General features: G+C 43.7%; 1 protein-coding gene across 2 annotated transcripts in view; it reads left to right on the forward strand.

Annotated features, from left to right (window-relative positions):
- Positions 1–26,365, forward strand: part of sacs (sacsin molecular chaperone) — a 147,323-nt gene extending 120,958 nt beyond the window's left edge. Inside the window, exons 1-2 of one of the 2 annotated variants that reach the window (XM_038817631.1) lie at positions 6,358–7,219; positions 11,415–26,365. In XM_038817631.1, coding sequence (XP_038673559.1) covers positions 11,441–22,981 — 11,541 coding nt within the window. In that variant the 5' untranslated portion in view covers positions 6,358–7,219; positions 11,415–11,440 and the 3' untranslated portion in view covers positions 22,982–26,365. Of the gene's footprint in view, positions 1–6,357; positions 7,220–11,414 lie in introns of those variants that run through there. The other variant, XM_038817630.1, reaches the window with a different exon arrangement.
- Positions 26,366–27,070: the final 705 nt, after the last annotated feature.

Raw genomic sequence — 27,070 nt, forward strand, 5'->3', positions numbered from 1 at the left:
CCCCCCCCCACCCCGGCCAGCAGTTCGGCTCTCGCCCGACAATGGCGGCGTTGGGTACAGTCCGCAGCTGTCATGCTGGGTTCCCGACCACTCAGACCACACGTCAACCGTGCGGTTGGGAACTCGGTCTATGGGGGGGCAGAGCATCGGGAGAGGGCCTTCAGGTGACACTGAGGCCGTCCCAACGGCGCACGATGCAATGACACCATTTCAGAGGGGCGGATCATAGAAAACCGGCGTCAAACGGGTGCCGCGCCCCCCGATTTCGGCGTCAAAGGGGTTCTCTGCCCGAATGCCGATTACAAAATCGGTGTTGGGAAATGGTGATTCCCACCCATTGCCTTTCATTCATTGACTCTAGATCAAAATACTGGAACTCCTCTCTCAATAGAATTGTGGGTGTAACTATACCACACAGTTTGCAGTGGTTCAAGAAAGCGGCGCACCACTAGCTTTTTAAAAAAAAAAAAATTTTATTCAAATTTTCGACAGATTTTAACCAGCAAAACAGAAGAAAAGAGAAAAAACAGTAACCCCCCCCCAATACAAAAGCAATAAATTAACAAAAATTATTAACATGAAAACAAATACACATACCCTGTAGAGAAAAAAAACACAACACCCCACCCCCCCTCCCCCCCCGGGTTACTGCTGAAGTTGCCCACCCCCTAATGCTCCGTCAGGAAGTCTAGAAACGGCTGCCACCGCCGGAAGAACCCTTGCACCGACCCCCTTAGGGCAAACTTGACCCTCTCCAGTTTAATAAACCCAGCCATGTCGTTGATCCAGGATTCCGCGCTCGGGGGCCGCGTATCCCTCCACTGCAACAGAATCCTGCGCCGGGCTACCAGGGACGCAAAGGCCAGAATGCCGGCCTCTTTCGCCTCCTGCACTCCCAGCTCCGCTGCTACCCCAAAAACTGTGAGCCCCCAGCCCGGCTCCACCCTGGAACCAACCACCCTTGACAACGTCTCCGCAACGCCCCTCCAAAAGCCCTCCAATGCAGGGCACACCCAAAATATGTGGGTGTGGTTTGCTGGGCTCCCCGAACACCTGACACACCTGTCCTCTCCCCCAAAGAACCGGCTCAGCCTTGTCCCAGTCATGTGCACCCTATGCAGCACCTTTAGTTGGATTAAACTTAGCCCTGCGCAAGAGGAGGAGGAATTCACCCTCCCCAGGGCGTCTGCCCACGTCCCCTCCTCAATCTCGTCTCCCAGCTCCTCCTCCCACTTCTCTTTCAGCTCTTCCACCGAGGCCTCCACCCCCTCCTGCATCACTTGGTAGATTGCCGAAATCCTCCCCTCACCAACCCACGTCCCCGAGAGCACCCTGTCCTGAACCCCCCTTGGCGGCAACAGTGGAAACTCCGCCACCTGCCGCCTAACAAACGCCCTAATCTGCATATACCTGAAGGTTTAAAATTAAAATTGCTTATTGTCACGAGTAGGCTTCAATGAAGTTACTGTGAAAAGCCCCTAGTCGCCACATTCCGGCGCCTGTCCAGGGAGGCTGGTACGGGAATCGAACCGTGCTGCTGGCCTGCTTGAAAAGCCAGCGATTTAGCCCAGTGAGCTAAACCAACCCCTGGGGAGAGAACACGCCTCCCCTCCAACTCCTCTAAGGTCGCAAACTTCCCATCGAGAAAGAGGTCCCCCATCCGCCTTATACCTGCCCTGTGCCAGCACAAAAACCCTCCGTCCATCCTCCCTGGTACAAACCGGTGGTTCCCCCGTATCGGGGACCAGATTGAAGCCTTCACCTCCCCCCATGCCGCCTCCACTGCCCCCAAATTTTGAGGGTATCCACCACCACCGGACTCGTAGTATATCTTTCTGGGGGGAGCGGAACGGTGCTGTCACCAGCGCCTCTAGGCTCGTGCCCACACAGGACGGCGCCTCCATCCTCTTCCATGCAGCCCCTCCCCCTCCATTACCCACCTACGTATCATCGCCACGTTCGCGGCCCAGTAGTATCCACATAGGTTGGGCAACGCCAACCCCACCACTTCCCTACCCCGCTCCAGGAACCCCCTCCTTACCCTCAGGGTCTTTTGCGCCCACACAAATCCCATAATACTCCTATTGACCCTCCTGAAAAAAGCCTTCGGAATCATGATAGGGAGACACTGGAAGAGGAGCACCATCATTTTGACCGACTGGACCCTGCCCGCTAGGGAGAGTGGCAACACATCCCACCTCCGAAACTCCTCCTCCATCTGCTCCACCAGCCTCGTAAAGTTGAGCCTATGCAGGGCCCCCCAGCTCCTGGCTGTCTGGACCCCCAAGTATCTGAAACTCCTCTCCGCCCTTTTCAGCGGAAGCTCCCTAATCCCTCTCTCCTGGTCCCCAGGATGCACCACGAACAGCTCACTCTTCCCCACGTTGAGCTTATACACGGAGAAATCCCCGAACTCCACACCACTAACTTTTGAAGGGTGGTTAGGAATGGACGATAAATGCTGGCTTTGCCAGCAACACATTCATCCCATGAACAAGTAAAAAAACTTTTGCTCTTGTGGTAAACCATTTGTCCCTTCTGTAGTTTCTTTTTGTTTAAAAGAAATCCTGAACATGGTGATACTGGCAAGGCAACATTTATTTCCCATCCCTTAGTGACGGTGGACTTTCATCTTAAACTGCAGTAGTCCTTGTGATGATGGCTTTTCTTCCTCTTGTAATGAAGACATTAGGTAAGGAAATCCAGAATAGCGACTCGCAGATATTTGTTACAGTTCTAGAGACACTGGCTGCCATGAAGGACTTCACTCCGGTTTATATTCTTTGTGCATCCATTGAGACAGTTGAGCTGGTTTTAATGGACCAAAAGGGAGTGACACAAATGTTTTGGACTTTGCTATATTTAAAGGGGCCTCCCTTTGAATGGCTGGAATGTTTGTGGCTTTTTAATTATGCAAATCAATGGCAACAACAATTTATATTTATATAGTGCCTTTAACATAATGAAATGTTCCAAGATAATTCACAAAGTGTCTTCTAAAACAAAGTATGGTACTGATCCTCTTCATAGCTCACTAGATGCTAAAGCCACTGGAGTTTCACATTCGCCTCTTTGCAGAGGTCAAATGGTGATATTATGGCAGATGATCAAAAGCTTGGTCAAAGAGGTCGGTTTTAAGGAGTATATCGCACAAGGGGTCAGAATTCGTGGAGCACTGATATCTCAGACTTGGTGTGGAGCTGGAGGAGGTTGCAGAATTTAGGAGGGAGCAAAGTCATGGAGGGATTGAATATAGAGGGTGAGATTTTTGCCCCCCCTCCCCCACCTAGAGGCGGACTTTGCTGCGGCGGATGCCATGAGCCATTGGCCACCAGAGGGGTCTTCCAGTCGTGCCAAAGTCTAGGGGATTTTGCATAACTAGCCCATCCCGCTGCCAGGGAACATGCTACACAGATGGTGTCGACTTTGGCACGACTGAAAAATTCTGCTGGACCTACTTATGGGATGGTTTGAAGCAAGCTGTACTGGGACCACCACTTGGTACCACAGCTCACTTGTTCCATTAAATGAAATCCTGTCCCAAAAATGTCTGCATCCTCTTCAAACACAGAGCATTGGTATGTTGGACAACACCATGTCCTGCAGTTCGACGGCACATCACTGTCACACTGAATCCTGTTCTCCCATAATGTCCACAATTGTACAACTTCCAGCAGAATTTTTTAAGACTCTGATCAAATATGATTCTGGCTGATAATTCCTCTCCTTAGTCCAATGGACCGCTAAGGACTCTTGAGGACTTTTCCATTCAGCCCTTCTAAAAGTGGTATTGGTGATTTTTTTCCCCCCTACAATTGAGTTTTTTTTTGGTGATATAAACCACTTTCCCTTTAAATCCTTTGGACAGTTATGTTTCTATCAGAAACAATGCATTTATAATATTGACATTTTCACTGCTAGCTGCAAGTTGCAATGGTTCCTGGTATTTGGCTAAATTTAAGACAACAGTGTGTTATCAGCTTGATTAAACCTGTATTGTCTTCCTATATTCAGCTCAGATTCCTTCTGCCTTGCTCTGAAAGCACCTGACCTGCTGACATTTGCTGGTACAATAAGCGCCGCACAGAATGAAGCTCTTGGATTTCATCATGCCGGCATTTCCTCTTGGAAAAGTCAATTCATCATCGGAATAGAAACTTATAAGCATTCTATGTTGGTTTAGAAAGGATTCATAAGGTTTTCTGTCAATTTCCACAAAATTTTATTAGTTTTCCGATTGCATCTGCTCGATGTTCTGTAACAGGATTAATCAATAAATCTGTGAGGCCTCGTGCAGTTCTTCACTAAAATGGACTTACTAAAATGATACAAACAATCAAAGCAATTCCTCATGCAGAATAACTGGTCAATTCATTAGATATGGCTAACTTTTTTCTGCTCAATCCAAAGAAATTGTACAACAAATATTACTTCACTGCTGCTCTCCTTGCTGAGCTTGTTGGCGTTGGATGTTCCATGACCTCTAATTCCTCACTGTTTTACGCTATTGAGTGCTGGCAGTGACCATTGGCAGACTGTTTAACAATGGAGGACTCTAGACCTGAGTCTGACCCTGCTGTCAACTATCTTCTAATCTGCTGGCCTCCAGTCAGGGATGAAGGGTAGCAAATACGAGCTGGAAACCAAGTTTTGTTTTCCTTTAGCTAATAATGCCAATGCGACTAATTGTTCAGCCTGGTGCTGTGGAGGAGAAAAATTATGTTTTGAAATGGTTAGTAGGGGCAGATGGAATCCAGTTAATTTACTCAGATCAGCAGTTGCTATATCAGAAACAGATTCGGAATCTGCTTTCCAAGTATCGAGTGTGCAAGAGATTTTTCTTCTGTCCCGTGAGCGATAAGCTTTTTTCTGTTGACAGTGTTACCGCCTGCACTGCACTGCTGGCACAGCATCCACCAGTGTTCAGAGACAGCTGAGTATGTTGGAATGCCTAGGCAGGACAGCTCTGGCACAATGACAGAATTCGCCAATGATGCTTTTATTTATTCCGCTGTGCATTTCTTCCAAACACTCGACAGCAGAAGATGTTCTTCTTTCTGAAGTGCTTTCTGAAGTGTAACCTAACGCAAGAGAAAATGAAGTTGTTGGCTGTTGAATCTCACCACAGTCCAAATGAAATTAGTATTCAAAGCCAAAACTGCCTTGAATTCTTTTTGTACAACATTGGTTACTCAACATGTTTTTTTTTTAAAGGGTAACTGTCACTTTATTATGGATTCCCAAAGTGCTGTTGAACTAATAGAAAATGGTGCTAGGAACTGTAAGCATAATTTAAGCGCTTGCCCTTGGCGAGTTAGGTGGCTGGGGGCATTTATTCAGCTGAGGGGTGGGGTTGAGGGTTGAGCCTTCTACCTCCCCATCCCTATTAAGTCTGCGGCACGAAAGCCCGTCGATAACTTTCCCGTCCTGCTGTCAATTCAGGGGCCTTAAGTGGGCAATTAGTGCCCATTTAAGTACCTCATCCTGATGTGGCTGACAATGGGAACTTTCACTGTCACAAGGAGGGGGTTGATTTGCTAGGGGGCAGGAGGAGCTTGATTTGGTTGAGGGGCATGTCCAGTCTGAGATAGGGATATATGAAAAGGTCTCATAGGGCAAGTCATGGTATTAATGAAAGCTCTTAAGGTTGATGCAGGGAGTGTGTAGGAACAAGAGGAGAAATCTCTATGGGGATGGCGCTCGGGGGTGAGATGACATGCAAACTTCTACAATGACAGGGTCTAGGATGTTATGGATTGGAGGTTCAAGGAATGATGGGACAAAATCGAAGGTGCCAGGGGCGAAGGTGGAGTGTCACGAGTTGCAAAGCCATGCTCACTCTGAAACTGAAGGTCACTGTTTTGAAATCATACCTGAAGCTGGCCAGGAGTTCAGATCCAAATGGAAGGAGACCAGTGTGGGTGGAATGGAGTTTTGGATGTGAACAATAGGAGGAGTAAAATCTCACAGCTCAGCAGCTGTATGGATGGAATTCATGGACACAGACACTTTTATCACTGTCCACCTTTTTCACCCAATTCACCTGGTGTAACACCTATTTATCTCATACACCCAACTTTCCTGCAACCTTGAAAGCAGGAAGGGAGGATGTGATAAAGGAGGGCTCTCGCCGGCCAACAACTGAGACTGTAAGACCAGCAGCAACCAGCATCAGATGGGGAGGGTGTTCAGCGGGCAGTATCCAGGGAAAGAATTGGAGAAAAAGGCCACTGGTGTGGTAGCCCATCTTCAGATTGTGGATAAACTACCTCCAGCTGTCTAAAAGACAATGCCAGGAATAGTGAGGATGTCCCAGGAAGCAATTATCAAAATATGCCAGAACCTGTAGTGAAACCTGCAGTCACATGGAGTTGGCAGCAACACCATGCCTGTGGTCCTCAAGGTGACTGCATCGTTCAACTTATTTTGCCACTGGCTACTTCAACGGGAAACGTGTGGCATTTTGCAGGCTGTCACACACATATGGGCATCAAACAGGTAGCCTGTGCCCTCTTCCATCATGCCAATGAGTTCATCAGGCTCACCAAAGATGATAGCAGTCATGGGGCAGGGGCAGTGGGCTTTGTAGCAATTGCTCATTTTCCTAGTGTGGAAAGGGTAATAGACTGTACTTGTTGCCAATAGTTCTCCCTGGCAGCATATGTGAATCGCCTGTGAATTTCCTGGCATTCTCTCCTTAACAACACCTTGAGTGTATCTACACCATAGGAACTGCAGGGGTTAAGAAGTCGGCTCACCACCGCCTTTTCAAAGGCAATTAGGGATGGGTAATAAATGCTGACCTAGCCAGTGACACCCGCATTCCATGGATTTTATAAACAAGGAGAGTGAACCTCTGTCACACACACTCACAACATAAGCCTATTACTGAGGACAATGGATGTGTCACTGGGCAACATCAAGCAACGCATAATGACCACAATCTCAGAACTTGTTGCATTGTTACAGGCAAATCACCTTGGTAACAGCAATGGAGTGTCGGCACAGCCCACATCCTCGGTGTCCCACAAACCCCACAGTGCGTCTCCTCCTCTGTGATCTCTGTCCGTGCCATCTTAGTCAGATAGGATGCGCTCCTGTTGCCATTACTCAGGAATGGCACCTCTTGCCGTTCTCTGACAGCATGGAGGAGGATGTGTAGGGAGGCATCGCTGAACTGTGGGGCTGGACAATGCCTTTGCTTTGACATGTTTTTGAGGTCATTTGAGAGCAGGATCCGAGGACAGTGGATTTAAATGACGGAGGAGTGATGGGGGAGAAGTTCAAAGCTGGCAGAGGGTTGTGAAGGATTGGAAAAAAATTACAGTGACTTGCAAAACAAGCAGATGGGCAACCTATGCCCGTGATGCAGAGCCTCCTTGCTTGTCCAGGTTGCTCTTTAATAGTCCACCCAGACCTGCTGAAGAGGAACCTGATGATACTTCAATAGAAACCTGCCCTGCCACACATTAGCACGTTTCATGTGCCCACTGACGGCTTTTTAAGTTTTCCTATCAGCTGATTGGGTGCTGGTTTATGACATGTAGCAGAAATGTTGCCCTCTTCCCATTCTGCTTTGGGAACGACATGCTGCTGACTAAATTCTGTCCAAAGTGTAACATTTCTTCCAACCTTTCTGATCTAACATGTATGGTTCAGGAGAAAACATTAATCAAATACGTTGGGCTAAATTATAACTTTAAAAATAATTGCAGGTTGAAACCATTTCTGAGTCTCAAACATGCCCTTACTGACATCGCACCTACCAGTATGACCTTCTGCGAGGCTGTAATTGGCAGAGGTGGCTGCTGTTGCTGTAGGAAGGGGGCCCAGAGGCCACCTCCATCTTGAGATGCCCACTAAAACATGACCCCTCCAGAGAATGACCATTGGCTACAGCTGTTGCCAACTGATCCCTGTGGCTCTGCTGGGGTTTAAGTGTAGGCAGCTTCCATCCTGCTGCCGGCAAGCTGCTCCCAGGCACCAACTGGGCTTTGGGCTCATAAAGACCCTGGTGCATCCTCAATCTTCCCATTTTCAAATACTTACATGTGAAAATTGGCTGCCCGCTGCTGCCAAGTGGGTGGCGCTTACTGCTTCCCCCACCCTCCTCCACCTCTAGCAAGATCGGCCAGAGGCGAGAACTCATTGGCCCACTGAATTTACAGTCTCCTGTCCTATCATTCTTCTGGTCCCGCCATCGATGCCATGGCAGGATTAATAACATTCTGCCAAAAGCATTTATTGGATTATTTGTCTTGGGGGAGAAAACAAAGGTTCCTTTCTCACAGCGTCTTGTTCTGATGTAAACCATGGTTTTCCTCAACTCCCTGTGGAACAAACTATTGTATAGTTTCCTTTCCAAAATCTGCTGTTTAATGATCAATTATCAGGAATCTCTTAACAGCCTACCAATCCTTAAATCCTTATCTCTGTAACTCTTCTGTTGTTTGTTCTTAACTACTTCAGGTACAGGCCCAGATTTTGCAGTAATGATAATGGTGGAACTGTCACTATTCTCCATCATTACTTATCTGACAACTGACAGCAACTTCTGGAGTCTGCACAAGTGCAGTTACAGGTGGATATCCAAAACTTGCTGTCAGTGATTCTACTTTTCTCCATGAAACCCCCTGTGCCTGAAATCAAATATAATTCACTGAACTGAAAAGAGCTTGTCATTTTACGCTATGATACTCATGTGGAAATATTTGAAAGAGTTATAACTTGTTTAATGAGAGGTGTAACTGGGATTTTAGGTGCATACTAAGGCCAAGATTTTCTGCAGGAGATGTGACGAGCCAGCTAAAAGCCCATTGGCTTGTGGCGGGACTGGAAGATACAGGCAGTGGGTTGGGTCAGAAGATCCTGGCCTAAGTTCATAATTATTGCTGATAAAGCCCCGGGGCCGGATGGGTACCCGGTAGAATTTTATAAAAAGTTCTCCGGGATATTGGGGCCGCTGCTGGCCAAGGTTTTTAATGAGACAAGGGACAGAGGGGTGCTGCCCCAGATGATGTCGTAGGCTACCATCTCCTTGATTTTAAAATGGGACTAGAACCCGGAGTCGTGTGGGTCTTATAGGCCGATCTCCCTTCTTAACGTGGATGCCAAACTGCTGGCAAAGCTTTTGGCCACTAGGATTGAGGATTGTGTGCCGAGTGTTATCAGGGAGGACCAAACAGGGCTCGTTAAAGTTAGGCAACTGGTGGCGAATATAAGAAGATTGCTCAATGTGATCATGATGCCCCCAGAGGGTAAGGAGGTGGAGGTAGTGGTGGCTATGGTCGCGGAGAAGGCGTTTGACTGGGTAGAGTGGGATTATTTATGGGAGGTGCTGGCACCCCTGCCGGAAAACGGGTGAGAATCACTCTGGACATTTTCCTCGAAGGTCCGGGGTGATTCTCCGTTTTCCAAGGGGCTGGCGGCCGCAAGCGGGTCCATGCATGCTCGCAGCGGCCCACTTTGGCGCAGACGCCGCAGACACGGCGGAGCCACATGGCGGAGCCACACAGCCGGCCTGTGCGGAGGAAGGTAGGTCCCTCCCAGATTGCGATGGCCTGCCGATCGGTGGGCCATGATCACGGGCCTGGCCACCGCTGAGGCCCCCCCCCCCCCCCCCCGAGTCAGATACCCCTCGCCCTCCCATCAGGACTTTCACCGCGGCCCAGGTCTCAGCTTCCGCCGGATGGTACCACATGTAAGCCACGCCGGCGGGGGTTCGGTCGTTCGACCGTCTCCGTGGGACTGGCGGGTCCGCGGAGAATCACGGAAGTGCCGTCGCACTGGATTTCCGGCGTGAACGGCTATTCTTCGCCCCCGCGCCGGGCGCGATCACGGCACGGAGGGTCGGAGAATCCCGCCCCACATTTTCATAACACCAATACACATTTGCTAAAAAGCTGCATCTATTTCGTTAATTGCTGCAATAATTGGAGCATTTCTTTGACTTAAGAATATAGGCAAACCTTCCACGCTATCTCAGGGTAATTCAAACAATGCAAATCAATCAAGACTCTCTTACATGTTCTCCTCTGGTCAACTTTCAGAACGGTATTCATTTAATTTTAAGTAAGTTGGATGGCTCCATGTTCAGAGCTCTCTGCAGCAATTTATGACCATAGTTTATCTATCGTTAATAACTTACAAATTGTATCCATGTATCAGCCGTTTATAGTGTGTACCTGGAAGCACGCATGATTGTAAGAGAGGAATTGTGTTTTGAAAAATATATCTATGTCCCTTGGTGCGTCTCAAGTGGCCATTGCAGAGCCTCTTTCCCCACTGTCACATGGGACTAGATTTTATGTTCCACCAATCGGGCGCACTGCCCACTCACGCAAATGTGAAATAGGGTGTGATGATGCTGTGTCAGCAATAGAACATTGTCACACCAGTCTCCTGAATTATGGAAGGTGGGCAGGAGTGGAAATCAGCAGTCCATCCATCATTTTGAAAGTACTCATTAACAAGCTATTTGGCTTGATAACAACACAATCACATTTGATTTTTCATAGCCCATTGCATTTCCCGGGCATTGGACGTGTGGGAGTGTTTCTTAGCAGCAATGACGAAGCAGCACAAGGGTAGATCGCTGGGACCAGAATCTACTGAGCAAAGTGGCAGCAACTGTATGTTTTTAAAGCTGTCTTTTTGACCCTGCAGTAAAAAATAATGACATTCTGAGAGCAGGTGCTTTTGCAATTCTAGCCATGGCTGACTTCTATTTGCGGCATTACTTCTCTGACACGTGAGATCCCATCTTCCAGTGCTGATTGGGGGCAGCACCCCCCTTTACTAATCTTATTGGCCTCCTTCTCATTGAACTGCCACTAATTGGCCATCCGATGCATCCAATGTCTTGAATTGGGGTTGGGGGGAGAGGGTGTGTGATGGAGGACAGGGGCGAGCAGAGCACCCAGTTTCAGTTCCGTCTCCCCCACCCTGTGGAGGAGTGTAAATTTCAGCCTGTGAACTGAAATTACATGTTATTAACGTGAATATTAAAACAAAATGTTTCTTGGATTTCCATAAAATTGTTACATTTTATTTTTGATGCTTCTTCCAGGTAATCTGCAATCTCTAACTAACAGTTAACTGCAGTCTACCCCAAAGCTTTTTGAAATGTTGCATAGTGGAAATTTAGGAATAGCATTGAATCATTTTATGCTTTCAATGTTTGAGATTTTTATTTTGCAAGTGCACTTTACAGTTTGTGTCACAATTTAAAATATTTGTGTTAATGTATCTCAGGCACCTTTTCTTTTCCATTTTATACTGCAAACCTGGAATGTATTGTTCCCGTTATAAATCCAGCACCAGTTTCTCGGCTTTATATGTTTGAAATAAATGCTTTATTAGTTAATAATGAATTGCACCTTTTAACTCGTCTTTTTACTGCTACTATCATACAGGTCGGCTCTGCACACAACTGCAGTTGATGACCTCTGATCGCTCTGCACGTCTTATTAAAGAGCTAGTGAACGCTTGCTGGCCTGGGAGAGAGATGATGGTGGAGTGGTCACCAAGAAATGTACAGAGGAGACACCCGCCAATGCCATGGCTGACTACAGTATGGCGATATCTGTATCACAACTTCCCTGAAGACCTGTCTCTGTTTGAGGAATTGCCATTGATCCCTAAGATGCCATTAGATGAAGCTCAAACCACAGTCAATCTTTTACGTCTCCGCACTCCGTCCCCCATAATCATGGAATCGGAACAAGAGACGCAACTCCCTGAGCTCCTACCAGATATTATTGAAAAACTTGGAGGGGTTGTCATTAGTGAACTAGACCCGTGTTTGCAGCACCCTCTTATGAAAAAATACATCCATTCTCCCCTACCGAGCACTTTGTTGCAGATCATGGGTAAGGCAGCACCACAAAAGATTTTCAGTCAGGTTATGTTACTACCTCCAACACACAAAGTTGCATTGAGATGTTTCTTAGCTAGTTTGCCGGAAGTGAATGAGCGAGACAAGAAAATTCTTCAGGAACTGACGATCTTTAACAAAGTTGAGCCAGCTTCTGAGAAAAGCAGCAGAAGTTTTATCGCGCTAAAAGGCAGTAAAGTCTTACATCACACTGCAAAACTTCCACCTGACATACGGCTATCCATTCCGGTGGTAAATTGCAGCGATGAAGCTTCTATTCGGCTAGTTACCTTACTAAAAATTGAACAATTAAAAAGTACAGAATGCCTAAAGATTATATTGCAAGATATTGAAAAAAGCTTTTACGCCAGTAAGGACATCACAGATATTGTGATTTGGATTCTCATCAATTTAGCTTTCCTCAAGGACGAAAATGTTTTGTTTGTTGAATGGCTGAAGTCCTTGAAATTTATTTCTACTTCTCAGGGAAGATTAATGTCAGCTAACGAATTGTTTGATCCTGAAATAGAAACATTACAGAACTTGTTTTATGCTGACGAAAAAACATTTTTTCCACCTGATAGCTTTACCTCAACTCCAGATACCTTACATGCTTTGAGACAGATAGGCTTGAAAAATGAAGATCAGTTAAGCGAAAAAGAAGTTGTACAAGTGGCCAAAAGAATCGAGGTGCTGCAGAGCAGTAGCAAAGTCAAGCAAGATCTGGTCATCAGAAAAGCTAAAACATTACTTGCGATTCTGCACAGGCAGAAGAGTTTACTGATTTCAGCTGAAACAAAGGCAATGATGCAAAAGTTAAAATGGGTTCCAGTTTGCAAGAAACGTCCTCTAAATTATCCTCAGTCCCTAGCTTGGAAAGGAGACGTATTAAGTTTTCACAAGGCATGTGAAATGCGAGATTTATCTGAAGCAGTATTGTTGGGCTCTGCAGTGCCCCTTGTGGAGGACATCTCGTTGGAAGTTAGAAAATTGTTTGGCTTTTCCACAGAGCCCAGTCTGACCAAGGTGTTAGGGCACTTGAAAAATGTTGTTGATTGGCACACTTCCAAGGATTTCAATGAAGATGAATGGTACCAGTTTCAACACTTCCTGCTTGATATTTATGAATATATGCAGGGCCACCTGGACAAAGGTAAAGAAGGGTTCAAATCACTGGCGTTTCCCTGGGTGTGGACAGGCAAGGTCTTTTCTGTTCCTGGTCAAGTCGCTATAAAACCAATTCAAGATCTCGATCTTGAGCCTTACCTATATATTCTTCCAAAAACCATGGCAAAATATCACAAATTGTTTACATTTTTTGGAGCACTAAAAGAAATAAATAATGAGCACATCCTCAATATTGTCCGAAGTATCAAACAGCAGTGTGCTGATGAAACCAGTGAACCGGAAAGTAAACAAAACCTACTTCTGGTACTGAACATCTTAAGATGGATGTACAGTAATCAGATCACGGTTAATCCTGATACTCCAATACCTATTCATTATAGTAAAGATCCCAACAGATTGGTAATGGAACCAATTCACAATTGTAGCTACTGTGACATCAAAGTAGATGACCTTAATGACTTGCTTGATGATTCCTTAGAACCCATCTACTTGGTACATGAGGACATCCCTATGAAAATGGCTCAAGCGCTGCAAGTGCCGTGCCTTAGTACCAGACTCATTAACCCAGAGAACCTGGGCTTTGAGCAGTCTGGACAAAGAGAGCCACTCACAGTGCGCATCAGAAACATTCTTGAAGAATACCCATCAGTTGCAGACATCTTTAAGGAGCTGCTACAAAATGCAGATGATGCTGAGGGAACCGAATGTAGCTTCCTGATTGATATGCGAAGAAATGCAGATATCCGAGAAAACCTTCTCGATCCAGGGATGGCAGTGTGCCACGGGCCTGCCCTATGGTCATTCAACAACTCTGATTTCACAGATTCAGACTTTGTCAACATAACCAGACTGGGTGGATCACTGAAGAGGAGTGAGGTTGACAAAGTCGGCAAATTTGGACTTGGTTTCAACTCTGTTTATCATATTACAGACATCCCTATAATTTTGAGCCGTGAATTTATGATAATGTTTGATCCAAATATTAATCATTTGGGAAAGCATATCCGTGACAAAACAAACCCTGGGATAAAAATCAATTGGAACAAACACCAGAAGAGGTTAAGAAAGTTTCCCAATCAGTTCAGGCCATTTGTGAATGTTTTTGGTTGTGACTTACCCGTGACTATTGAAAAACCCTTCTGCTATTTGGGAACCCTCTTCAGACTTCCTTTCAGAGTCGAAGAGGAGGCACTAGTCAGTGAAATTAGCAGTGTTTTCTACAATACAGCAGACATCTATTCTCTGGTTGATGAGTTTAGCCTGTGTGGTCACAGACTTATTCTCTTCTCTCAGAATGTAAGCACCATGTTCTTAAAGTACCTCAAAGCAGATGAACCTGACCCTAGCTTGGCACAGACCATCATTGCCATGGAGAAAATTGTTTGTTTGTCAAAAGCTGTGTCGACGCCGATGAACATCTTAAAGGAGGCTGCAAAACTGATGAAAGTACTTGCCAGTACAAGACAGCTTCCTTCTGAAGCACCTAAATGTGCCTGCATAGTGCGAATTGTGGTCGATGAATTTTTTCAGGTATTCCGAAGGATTGCTGATCTTCAGTCACCACTATTCAGAGGCCCAGAAGATGAGGCCATACCTTTCTTTGAAGTTTCAGCCAAGTCGGCTCAGAATAGAAAGGCAAATGAAGAGTCGCCACAAAAAGTGACTGAATCCACTACTTGGCTGATATGTTCGTGCATGGATACTGGAGAGGCACTGATATTTTCACTGCAAGAGTGTGGGAGGAGATTAGGACTTGTCCCTTGTGGGGCTGTTAGTGTTTTGCTATCTGAAACAGAAGACAACAAATGGAGCATTAAAACAAACGGTAGCGCTTATGGAGAAGTGTTCTGTTATTTGCCTTTGAGAATCAAAACTGGATTACCAGTGCATATCAATGGTTGCTTTGCAGTTTCATCCAATCGAAAAGAAATTTGGAAAACAGACACAAAAGGGAGGTGGAACATGATATTTATGAGACATGTGATTGTTCAGGCATATTTAGAAGCGCTTGCTGTGCTACGAGACATGGCTGTTAATGCAGAACTTGTTGATTACAACTACTATACCCTGTGGCCTGATATTGCCATGGTTCATGATGACTTTGCTGTGGTGTGGCAAGGCCTTTATGAGGATATTGCCAAAGGAAGAGGAAACAAGCTGACAGAGGTGTTCTCAGATGGAACTTCCTGGGTTTCGATCAAAAACATTAGGTTTTTGGATGATGCTTTGCTTCACAGACCAGTTGTTGGGCCTGTGGCTTTCAAGATCCTTTTGAAGTTCCTCAAGAAGGCTGAACCTCAACCATTGTGTGCTGTGGAGCTTCCATCTTGGGTTAGGGCTGGTTTTGAAGAGGCGGGGTGCAAGAATATATTACTGGAAAACACATTTTCTGAGAAGCAGTTTTTCATAGAGGCATTTTTTCCGTACATTGAAGAGATTGAGGCAGAACTACGAGATCCTTTGATGCTTTATATTCTTGATGAAAAGGTATTGGAGCTTTCAGCGTATTTACGTGTTACCCATTGTGTACCATCTTCAGGGGAGCACCAACAGTTGACAGTTCCTTCAAGACTTATCCATCCAGAAGGTCGAGTTGCTAAGCTATACGAGACAAGTGATGGGCGATTCCCTTGTGGAACTACGCAAGACTACTTGAACCCAGTCCGTTTAGTAAAGCTGGTACAACTTGGCATGATTAAGGATGACATCTCATGGGAGGATTTACTAGAACGGGCAGAGTCGGTGGCAGTGCTGAATCAAAGTGACCATGCAGCTAGTTGCCAACGTAGCAGCATCATACTAAGTTTAATTGAAGAGAAAGTAAAGTTTCGGGATCACAGATCCAAAGACTTTGCTGAGAGATTTCAGTCTATACCTTTCCTACCTTTTGTCAAAAAGCCTCCTGGTTTCTCGTTGCATTGGAAAGGGAATGATTTTCAGCCTGAAACCATGTTTGCAGCAAAGGAGGTTTATACAGCTGAGTACCAGGATGTAGTTTGTCTTCTGCATCCTATCCTAAATGAAAATCCTCCCAGTAAAGGATGTGGTCCACTCTCTACCAGTGTTAAAGAAATCTTTGGGTTGCTAAAAAAGCCACCTATTCTTGTAGTGTTAGATCAGTTGAAGAAAGTAGCTACTTCCTTCGATGGCATTACTCTCTGCCAAGAGAGCATCACAAACGCTTGCTACAAATATCTTCATGAAGCCATGCTCAAGAACGAAATTTCAAAGTCGCAGATCAATGAGGAGCTGCAGAATTTTAATTTTGTTCTGGTTGAAAACACCTATGTTGAGTCAGCGAAGGTTGCATTCCACCTCAATTTTGACGCAACCCCTTACCTGCACCAACTCCCAAATAAGTACAGGAACAATTTCCGTGAGTTCTTTGAAAAGCTGGGAGTCCAATCCTCATTCACTGTGGAAGACTTTGCATCTGTCTTGCAAGTTTTAAAAACCGAATGTGCGCAGGAACCTCTAAGTGAATCAAATTTTCAACTTTGCAGAAGAATTATTAGCGAAGGTGTCTGGGGTCTCATTAGAGAGAAAAATCGGGACTACTGCAAGAGAAAATACGGAACCCTTCTGTTACCAGATGGTGATCGGTCCCTTGTTCCCGCTAAATCTCTGTGTTACAATGATTGTCCGTGGATACGAGTGAGCGATAAAACTGTGAAATACTGCCATCCTGACATACCAAGAGAGGTAGCTGTTAAACTTGGAGCGCTACCAAAGCGTCACAAAGCTCTAGAGCGTTATGCATCTAATATTTGCTTCGCCACCCTTGGCAGTGAATTTGGACAGAAAGAGAAGCTAACCAGCAGGATTAAGAGCATTCTCAATGCTTATCCTTCTGAGAAAGAAATGCTGAAGGAGCTACTTCAGAATGCAGATGATGCCAAAGCCACTGAAATTTACTTTATCTTTGACCCTAGGCAACATCCAGGAGATCGAATCTTTGACGAGAAGTGGGCACCCCTTCAAGGTCCTGCAATTTGTGTGTACAACAACCAACCATTCACAGAAGACGATATTCGAGGGATTCAGAACCTTGGAAGAGGGACAAAGGAAGGGAATCCGGGTAAGACTGGGCAGTATGGAATAGGATTCAATTCCGTGTACCATATAACAGACTGCCCAGCGTTTATTTCTGACAATGATGTACTCTGCATATTTGATCCCCATGCAAGGTATGCTCCCGGATCTACCAATGTTAGCCCTGGACGCATGTTTAGAGATTTGGATTCGGACTTCAGAACCCAATTTACCGATGTACTGAACCCATTTCTGGGCAACCTTTTCAAACTCGAAAATGCTACAATGTTTAGGTTTCCAGTCAGAAATGCTGAGATGGCCAAAATGTCTGAAATCTGTCAAGTTCCCGTGTCGGATCAAATGGTGCAGAATCTTTTGGACAAACTGCGGAGTGATGGAGCTGAACTTCTAATGTTTTTAAATCACATGGAGAAGATTTCCATTTGTGATATTGAAAAGACAACTGGGAAGCTAAACGTTCTGTATTCTGTGAAAGCCAAAATTACAGATGGCGACAGGTTGAAGCGGAAGCAGTTTCATGTATCTGTACTGGATAGTGTAAATAGAAGGAAGCAACTTAGCCAGATACCAGTTCAACAGATCACATATACGATGGACATTGAAGATTCTGAAGGCAATCTTACAACCTGGCTGGTCTGTAACCGATCAGGTTTCTCTAATATTGAGAAGGTTTCAAAGACTGTTATATCAGCTCATAAAAACGAAGACATAACACTCTTCCCCCGAGGAGGGGTTGCTGCCTGCATCAGTCATAATTACAAAAAGCCTCACAGAGCTTTCTGCTTTCTGCCGTTGTCATTGGAAACCGGATTGCCTGTCCATGTAAACGGGCACTTTGCTTTGGATTCAGCCAGGAGAAATTTGTGGCGGGATGACAATGGTGTAGGAGTGCGTAGCGATTGGAACAATAACCTCATGACGACGTTGATTGCTCCAGCCTACGTGGAGTTGCTGGTGCAGATACGGAAGCGCTACTTTCTAGGTTCGGACCCAACAATAACAGTCTTGCAAAATACACCCACTCATGTTTTGAAGGATTTGATGAAAAAATTTATGACCTTCTTCGCTGCCAACAAACCTGACATACAGCCAGATTGGTACTGCCTTGTGAGATCTGTCTATTGTTGTCTTCATGATGACCTCAAGCGTCTTCTTCCAGTAGTGCGGATACCAAATGCAGACAGTGGAGAACTGCAGCCTACAATTTTTATTAGCTGGGTGAATACCTCTCCAACAAACAGACACAGATCATTCTTTGACAATTTGCTCCAAGACGAACTGCAACACATGAAAAACACAGAATATAATATTGCAGTACGGAAAACCATTGCTGAAAATGTTTACAGACTCAAAAGTCTTCTACTTGACATAGCTTTTAACTTAGTCTACAGCTCTGATGAAACTTCCAACATTTACCACTGTTTCGAGGAATCAGGAATTCCAGTGCAGTATGTAACACCTGCTGATGTCCGAGACTTCTTGCACTCATTTTCATCTCCTGATTCAAGCTGTCACCTCGGGAAGTTACCATGTCGATTACACCAAACTACCTTGAAGCTCTTTCACAACTTGAAACTTCTGGTTGACTACTGCTTCAAAGATTCAGAAGAGAATGAGATTCGAGTGGAAGGGCTCCCTCTTCTCATCACTCTTGATAATGTTCTGCAAGTGTTTGACGCAAAACGGCCAAAGTTCCTGACAACCTACCATGAATTGATTCCATCGCGCAAAGAGCTATTTATGAACACACTTTATATGAAGTACAATAACATCCTGCTCAATTGTGGTGTTGCAAAAGCTTTTGATATCAGCAGCTTTGCTGAGTTGCTCTCATTTGTGCTGCCAAGAGATTACAGAACCAGAACTGTTGTGAAGTGGAAAGACAACTTTGGAAGTGAATCCTGGTTGAAAAACTGCTGGCACTTTATTAGTGATGCAATTTCTGTTAAGGAAGGTGAGGCACAGATTAGACCAACATTTGAAACTATCACAGAAGTATTAAGAGACTGGGCTTTGTTGCCTGGTACAAGATTCACCATTTCCAGCAACAGGATGCTAGTGCCAGAAAGCGATGTTTTAGTACCTCTCAGTTTAATGAATGTCTCCATCTATCCAAATGCCCAGAATGATAAAGTCTTCAATACACTGATGAAAGCAGGCTGCATTCAACTAGCATTGAGTAAAATTTGCTCTAAAGAGAACATTTTAGTCTCACAGCTGGCTTTGCACATGGCAAATGTTGAGAGCCCTGAAAGCATTCTAAAGGCTCTTGATTATATGATCCGAACATCAATGCTAAGGGCAGACCACTTGTCTGACAGTGACTTTGAAGTGCTTCTAATGTACTTCAATAGCAACTTGAAACAACTGACAGCCCAAGATGACATAAGGATACTGAAGTCTCTGCCTTGCTATAAGGCCATTAATGGTAACTACGTTAGTATTCTGAAATATGGGTCATGCTTTGTTCTGACGAAGAGCATTCCTCTAACTGGAATAGACAGATGGGCGCTGTCTGCATCCTTTGCATTTCTTGCAGACAATGCCCATCTGAAGGATCTGTATGCTTTCCTCGACTGTGTTCATGTGGATGATCTTGAGGTATATTTGAAGCACTTGCTGCCAAAATTCGATAACCTGTCCAGTTCAGCGAAGATTGAGCATCTAGTACATTTGAAGAAGAAACTTTGCAACCTCGATGAAGGTACAGCAATCAGGGAGCAACTGTTTGAAAAACTTGACGGTCTTGCAATTATTCCAGACTCATCCTACCGCTTAAAGGCTACAAAGAATTTTTACGACAGAACAGAAAATGTGTTTCAGGTTATGCTGCCAGAAAGTGCTTTCATTCCTCAAGATTTTTTTCGGAAACTGGAACAAGTCGAGAAACCTAAGAACCATGCTGCATTTCTTACATCGTGGATAACATTCTTTCGAAACATAGGATTGAAGTACACAGTCTCCCAACAACAGCTGTTGCAGTTTGCTAAGGAGGTTGGAGCTCGTGCTCAATCAGAGAACTGGTCCAAGGAAACAATCCAGAACAAGGTCGATGTCCTGTTAAATCATATATTTCAAGAAAGGACAGACCTCTTTTCTGGAAATTTTCTGAAGGACCTTTCATTGATTCCGTTCATTTATCCAGAACGTGCCCCAGCAGATCTCTTGAAACTCCATCCTCAATTTCAAGAATTAAATGGGATTCTCCCTCTAATACGGTTCAGTGGGTCTCAGGTCAGTCCCAAATTCAAACAATCTGATGTAATGCAATTATTGTGGACATCGTGCCCACTTCTCCCAGAAAAGGCAATACCTTCAAGTATTAAGGAGCAAGAAGGTAGCAAACTTGCCAATCAGGAACAGGTAGAGGAAGTTCTGGCAATGCTAAATGTCAGTCTGGACCCTCCGCCTGACAAAGTCATTAGCAACTGCAAAAATATCTGTAACATAGCCTCTCCAGAAGATGATATGATAAAAACAAGAGTCAAGGCCTTACGCAGTACTTACGAATTCCTGAATGCAGAAAAAAAAGATTTCCGTTTCCACCTTCGAGGTGTTGCCTTTGTTATGGTTGAAGATGGGTGGAAATTACTTAAACCTGAAGAGGTTGTAATAAATCTTGAGAATGAGTCAGATTTTAAACCATACCTCTACAAGTTGCCATTAGAACTAGGCACTTTCCACCAATTGTTCAAACTTCTGGGTACAGAAGATATTGTTTCAACCAAACAGTACGTTGAGGTTCTTGGACGTATATTTAAAATATCTGAAGGGAAACAGCTAGAGCCAAATGAAATGCGAACTGTCAAAAGGGTTGTTTCTGGACTATTTAAGAGCCTTCAGAATGACCCGATAAAGGTCAGGCTTGATCTTGACAATGTTCGCGAATTAGGGCTGTATCTTCCAAGTAACGATGGGAGATTAACAAAGTCAAATATACTGGTGTTTGATGATGCTCCACATTATAAGAGCCGAATGCAGGGTAATGTGGGTGTTCTAATGCTTGTGGATCTTAGCCAGTGTTACCTGGGCAAAGACCATGCCTTTCATACGAAACTAATCATGCTGCTTCCGTCCAAACTGAGACCAAGGCTACTTAGCGGAATCTTGGAAGAGATCCTGGATGAGGAAACACCCAAAATATGTCAATTTGGAGCACTCTGTTCATTGCAGGGTCGTCTTCAATTGCTGCTCTCTTCTGAACAGTTTATCACAGGTCTCATTCGGATAATGAAGCATGAAAATGACAATGCCTATCTAGCGAATGAGGAAAAAGCCAGTCGACTCTGCAAGGCCTTGCGCGAGGGGTTGAAAGTTTCTTGTTTTGAGAAGCTGCAGACAAGCCTTCGAGTAAAAGGATGTAGCCCAATGCCTCACAGTAAGAGTGAAACATTAGCATTCCTGAAGAGATATGGAAATGCAGTGATCCACCTGTACATCCAGCATGCCGAGAGCAAGGATATCAATTTTCTTTTAGCCCTAGCAATGACCCTTAAAACTGCAACTGACAACTTGATTTTAGATACCTCCTACCTGATAGCCATGCTTGGCTGCAATGACATCTATAGAATCAATGAAAAACTTGACAATTTAGGTGTTAAGTATGATTCTTCTACTGAACCTTCAAAACTTGAATTGCCTCTGCCAGGTACACCCATACCAGCGGAAATCCATTATTTACTCCTCATGGACCCTATGAATGTATTCTACCCAGGAGAATATGTTGGCTATCTTGTTGATGCTGAAGGTGGTGACATATATGGATCATACCAGCCAACCTATACTTACGCCATTATTGTACAAGAAGTAGAAAGGGAAGGAGATGAAAATTCTAGCTTTTTGGGAAAATATTTCCAAATTGATATTGGCTACAACGAGTATAAAATTGTAAGTTCTCTTGATCTGTATAAGTTTTCAAGACCTGATGAAAGTTCCCAAGGAAGAGATAGTACGCCGACCACACCTACAAGTCCCACAGAATGCCTTTCACCAGGCCTCAGGCCAATTCCACCTCATTTTCCTGGGAGGGAAAGCCACAGAGTGCCAACAGCAAAGCACCAGTCTCCAAGGAAGATTAAGCTACATGCTTTGCCTGAAATCCTTCGAGAAGTCACAGCAGTGTTGGAGCAGGCTTGGAGGCTACCTGAGCCAGAAAAGAAAAAGATTATCCGGCGGTTATACCTCAAGTGGCATCCCGACAAAAATGCGGAGAATCTGGAGATTGCGACAGAGGTCTTTAAGCATCTGCAAAATGAAATCAACAGGCTGGAAAAGCAAGGTCTCGGAGGCTCTGAATTTAGCTCTGATAGAGCATCAAGAAGAACTTATTCCTCTTCGTCTGCTCGGTTCCAATCTGAGAAGTTTTCATTTCAGAGATTTTATACTTCATGGAACCAGGAAGCAACGAGCCATAAATCTGACCGACAGCATTTTAAAGGGAGGTTTGCTTCAACACCAGGATCATCACATTCCTCACGATTCTTTGTCCCTCCAACTTACAAAACCGTGGGCAATCCCATAGAGGCACGAAGATGGCTCAGGCAAGCTCGGGCAAACTTCTCCGCAGCCAGAAATGACCTGCATAAGAATGCCAATGAGTGGGTGTGTTTCAAGTGTTACTTAGCAGCAAAACTCGCTTTGATAGCAGCTGAATATGCAGTGAAAGGAAAGTCTGACAAAGATGTCAAACCGATTGCGCTTGCACAGAAAGTGGAGGAATACAGTCAAAGTCTGGTAGGACTTACAGTTGATGTAAATACTCTGGAAGCATATGGTGTTGACGGATTGAGGACCCGGTATCCTGATCTTCTCCCTTTTCCCCTGATTCCAAATGATAAATTTACATCTGAAGTTGCAATGAGAGTGATGGAGTGCACCGCCCGCATCATCATAAAGCTGGAGAACTTCATTCAGCAAAAACTGTAAGATTGCACTCAGTGGGACTAACAAGTACATGAACACTAACCAGGGAAAATGTTCATTGTAATCACATTTCTACTTGCTCCCAGCACTTAATGCAAAACATTTTGTGAACTGGGAAAAAGATTAACATGATCATCGAGAGTTTATTCTTTCTTTAACCTTCACACTTACCAATGTTCATTTAGCCTATTAAATTATTTTTGTTTAAAAAAAAAAATTAATTTGGTTATATTTAAAAGCTGAACTCAGACACAGTTCTCCAGCCAGAAATGTGTAATTTCCAGTAATATAAATGGACAGTTTAAGGCTGATTATATTGTATGGGTGAAGCAATTCAACTGCATTTCCTCTACAGCACAGCACTCATTGCAGTGGTTCTGAGCCTCATGTATTTCTGAAATGGAGAAAATACTTTTTATTTTATATATGCACCAAACGATACTAGTTAATTTGCTTTTTGCAAGCTGTACATATGAAACTGCTGTAAGAAAAGAAAATGCAAAAAATGTGCTTTTATCGTGCAAAGTATCTGGAAAAAGATGATCTGATATGTCACCTTGATACAGAATAGCCCTCCTTTGGTGCAGAAGATTGCTTTCCACCATTGGTTCAATGAGCCACATAATACATAAGTGTAATTTCATTAAGGTCAGAATGTTCAATTATAAGCCATGTAAGTCCGAAATAAATTACCATTCAGCAAAATATTTTTTCCCTCTGGTACAGAGCTCATCTTAGTACTCTGATCATTTGTCTGCCATTGCCAACTGCTCAGTCTATTGATAAAATTATTCATGTCATTACTTAACCTCCAAATAAAACCTCCAAATGGCCATTGTATTATTCTGTGCACTATTATATTTGAGTAAGGATTTTCCAGTTACTGTTACTTGCCTTGAGAGAGACGTCCTTCATTAAAAGTGATATTTCTACTTCAAGTTTATTCATTAACAAAATAGTCCCATGTCCAGGCGAGGCAGAGCATGATTGAAATAGTCTTTTCATGCATCATCTGATTGTGTCAGTGGTGAAACATTGTGATGTTTGATGTATTTTCATCAGCTGGAGCACTGCAGTCCAGGGTAAAGCTCAAACAAGTCCAGCTGCTGCAAGTCAGCTGCTGTTCCCAATATAAATACAGGCGAGCTTACTTTACATTCTTTTAATGCCTTAAATTATTGCGACAGGTAACTTGCACTAGATTGATTGAAGAATTACTTAACCATGCTCCTTAGAGAGAGGGGTATGATTTAATTTTCCTGTAATGCTTGCAGTTGAACTCCAAGTGGCTGTTATTATGCAAACAAGATTTTGCCAAATATATACAGTAGAAGTCTAGACACTACACATATTACACATTTTATAAGTCATCCCACAATGGGCTGGGTCCAAACATTGGACTACCAACAATTTGGTTCACACCATAGTTTTACAGAATTAATGAAATGTTAGCAACTTTTTACAGGTTTAAAACCTGAAAATTCTATTTAATTGTGTAATGAAAACAAAAACTCATTTTATACATGCAGCATTGTGCAATATTTCTGTTCTTCTGAGTGTTTGAGTACTTTCTGACCCAGATTTTCCAAAAAAACACTTTGTTCACTTAAATCATCAGTGAGGCCTAAATGGGCAGATATATTTTTGACTACTTTGCATGACATTTTCATAGTCAGTTTCTGCCATTCATTATGCAGATGAAGTGTGTTTCAATGTATTTTCAGTTTTCATTTTATATTACTGTATTTTATTAGTGAACAAATGGTTAAGGTGCTGGTCTGCATGTATATATTAATGCGTTTTGTGTATTTTGTTTATGATGTATTCACATTTCTAGAAATTATCGAAGAGGTGGGTTAACTTGGTTGCCATTATTGTGTTTGTAATTAATGTGATAGCAGGATCTGCTTTTTATTTTTTTAGTTTTATATATAAATTAGCCATTTTATTTGGCATCCTATTTAATTGACTTGAAATGTGGTTTTCCTGTACTGGAAACATTTAGAACTAATGTTCAGGGGTTTTTTTCCCGACTTTTGAGTACTGTTCCAGCTTTTCTGCTGAAAGATGGTTAGCACTTTTTTTTTTGTTGAAAAGATATATTGCCCTGTGCACCTGTACCACATTTTCCAGTATTACACTATCCAAGAGCAGGTGCAAGGGGAGATGGTAGCATAGTGGTAATGTCACTAGACTAGTGATACAGAGGCCTAGGCTATGAAATGAAATGAAATGAAAATCACTTATTGTCGCAAGTAGGCTTCAAATGAAGTTACCGTGAAAAGCCCCAAGTCGCCACATTCCGGTGCCTGTTTGGGGAGGCTGGTACGGTTGTTCTGGGGATGTGGGTTTGAATCCCACCACAGCAGCTGGTGGGGTTTTGGATCTAAATTGAAAGATCAGTAATGATGACCACAAAACTATCATTGATTGTTGTAAAAACCTGTCTGGTTCATTAATGTCCTTTGGGGAAGGAAATCTGCCGTCTTTACCTGGCCTGGCCTACATGTGACTCCAGATCCACAGTAAAGTGGTTAATTCTTAACTGCCCTCAGAAATGGTCTGGCAGATCACTTAGTTCAAGGAGCAGTTACGCATGGACAACAAATGCTGGCTTTGCCAGCAATACCCACATACCCTGAAAGAAAGAAAAATACATAAGCTTTCATGTTAACTCCCACTCTCTTCCTTGTGGAATCTCATGCATATTATTTCATGGTGTCGGCAGTCATTCCTATTGTTACATTCTCTCTGAGGAAAGAATTCTGTTTTTTAAGCACATTTTTTCCAAAAAGAGAAACTCTGGCAGAGTTAGCCACCATCTCTGACTAAGCACAATGTTCTATAAAGGTGGACAGTTCACTGGTTTCTAAGAACACAAGTAATGTCTGTGCAGATTTTCTACACATGGCAACATTTGAAACATGTGCTTTATATACACCGATTCTTGGTTGTACTTTGCTCATTTTTATTCTCTAGGGTTAGGATTTCACCACTGGTGACATAACTGTGTTGGTGTATATGTCAGTGACTTGCAGCAGAAATATGTGCTCAGTACTCGGGATATTAAAACACAGTCAAGTCTGTGTAGCAGGTTAACCATTACATTTTCTTGACATTCAACAGCAACTTCAGTACTATTTAGATACACTGTACCATGATCAAATGTAGAACATACCGTCTGAATCGATTTTGCTGTTGTGTATATTTGACAGAACTGTAACTGCAAGACTATGGTGTGATGTTTACTAGCAGCTGATAGATTGTGTACAGGCTGCTGTGATGAGAAATGCATTTTTGAAGAATGATTTTAGTACTGCTTCTGAATTTGGAGCTGTATAGCACTGTCAGCTGATGTACCAACTACAATAAAATAACTTCAGTAAACAGTTGTCTCCTTTATTGTAAGTTCTAGAATAATAACGACAAGATAACGCATGCTGCTTTCTCCACCATGGTTTTACTGGACTAGATTTACAATGTTCCCTCCTATAATTCTTTCCCAGTTGTGAATAGTGACAAGCACCTACTTTCATGCACCCCAGGCTCAGCACAATCATTATGTGTTGTCCAAGTATATCAAAGCAGTGTTTGTATTGGAAATAGTTTCCACCACATTGAAGGCCGGAGGGATACACTTCATTCTGTGATCTTTTCAAAATTAGATAGAAAGTAGAAGATTCTGTGAGCTGCCCCGAACAGAGAAAAAACACCGGGGATGGAATTGCTTTTGGCTCTTCCTGGCCCCACAAACATAATCCAAAATGTATCTATTTGATCACTGACCTGCTGTATCTTTTGATAAAACTGTCACTGTTACAACCGGGATGCTATGTATGTCATAAGACATTAACTGACACAGTAAGAAGTCTTACAACACCAGGTTAAAGCCCAACTGGCTTGTTTGGAATCACGAGCTTTCCGAGCGTAGCTCCTTCATCAGGTGAGTGAAGAGGTTGGCTACACAAGCACATATATAGTCAAAGCCAATGATGCAAGATGATAACGAATGCAAGTCTTTGCAGGTAAATTAAGACTTAATTCTCTGTTCCTTCGCTGATAAAATGGTAAAGGCTGAGGCATCAGTACAAA

Source organism: Scyliorhinus canicula, chromosome 14, assembly GCF_902713615.1.
Source record: "Scyliorhinus canicula chromosome 14, sScyCan1.1, whole genome shotgun sequence".
NCBI lineage: Eukaryota > Metazoa > Chordata > Chondrichthyes > Carcharhiniformes > Scyliorhinidae > Scyliorhinus > Scyliorhinus canicula.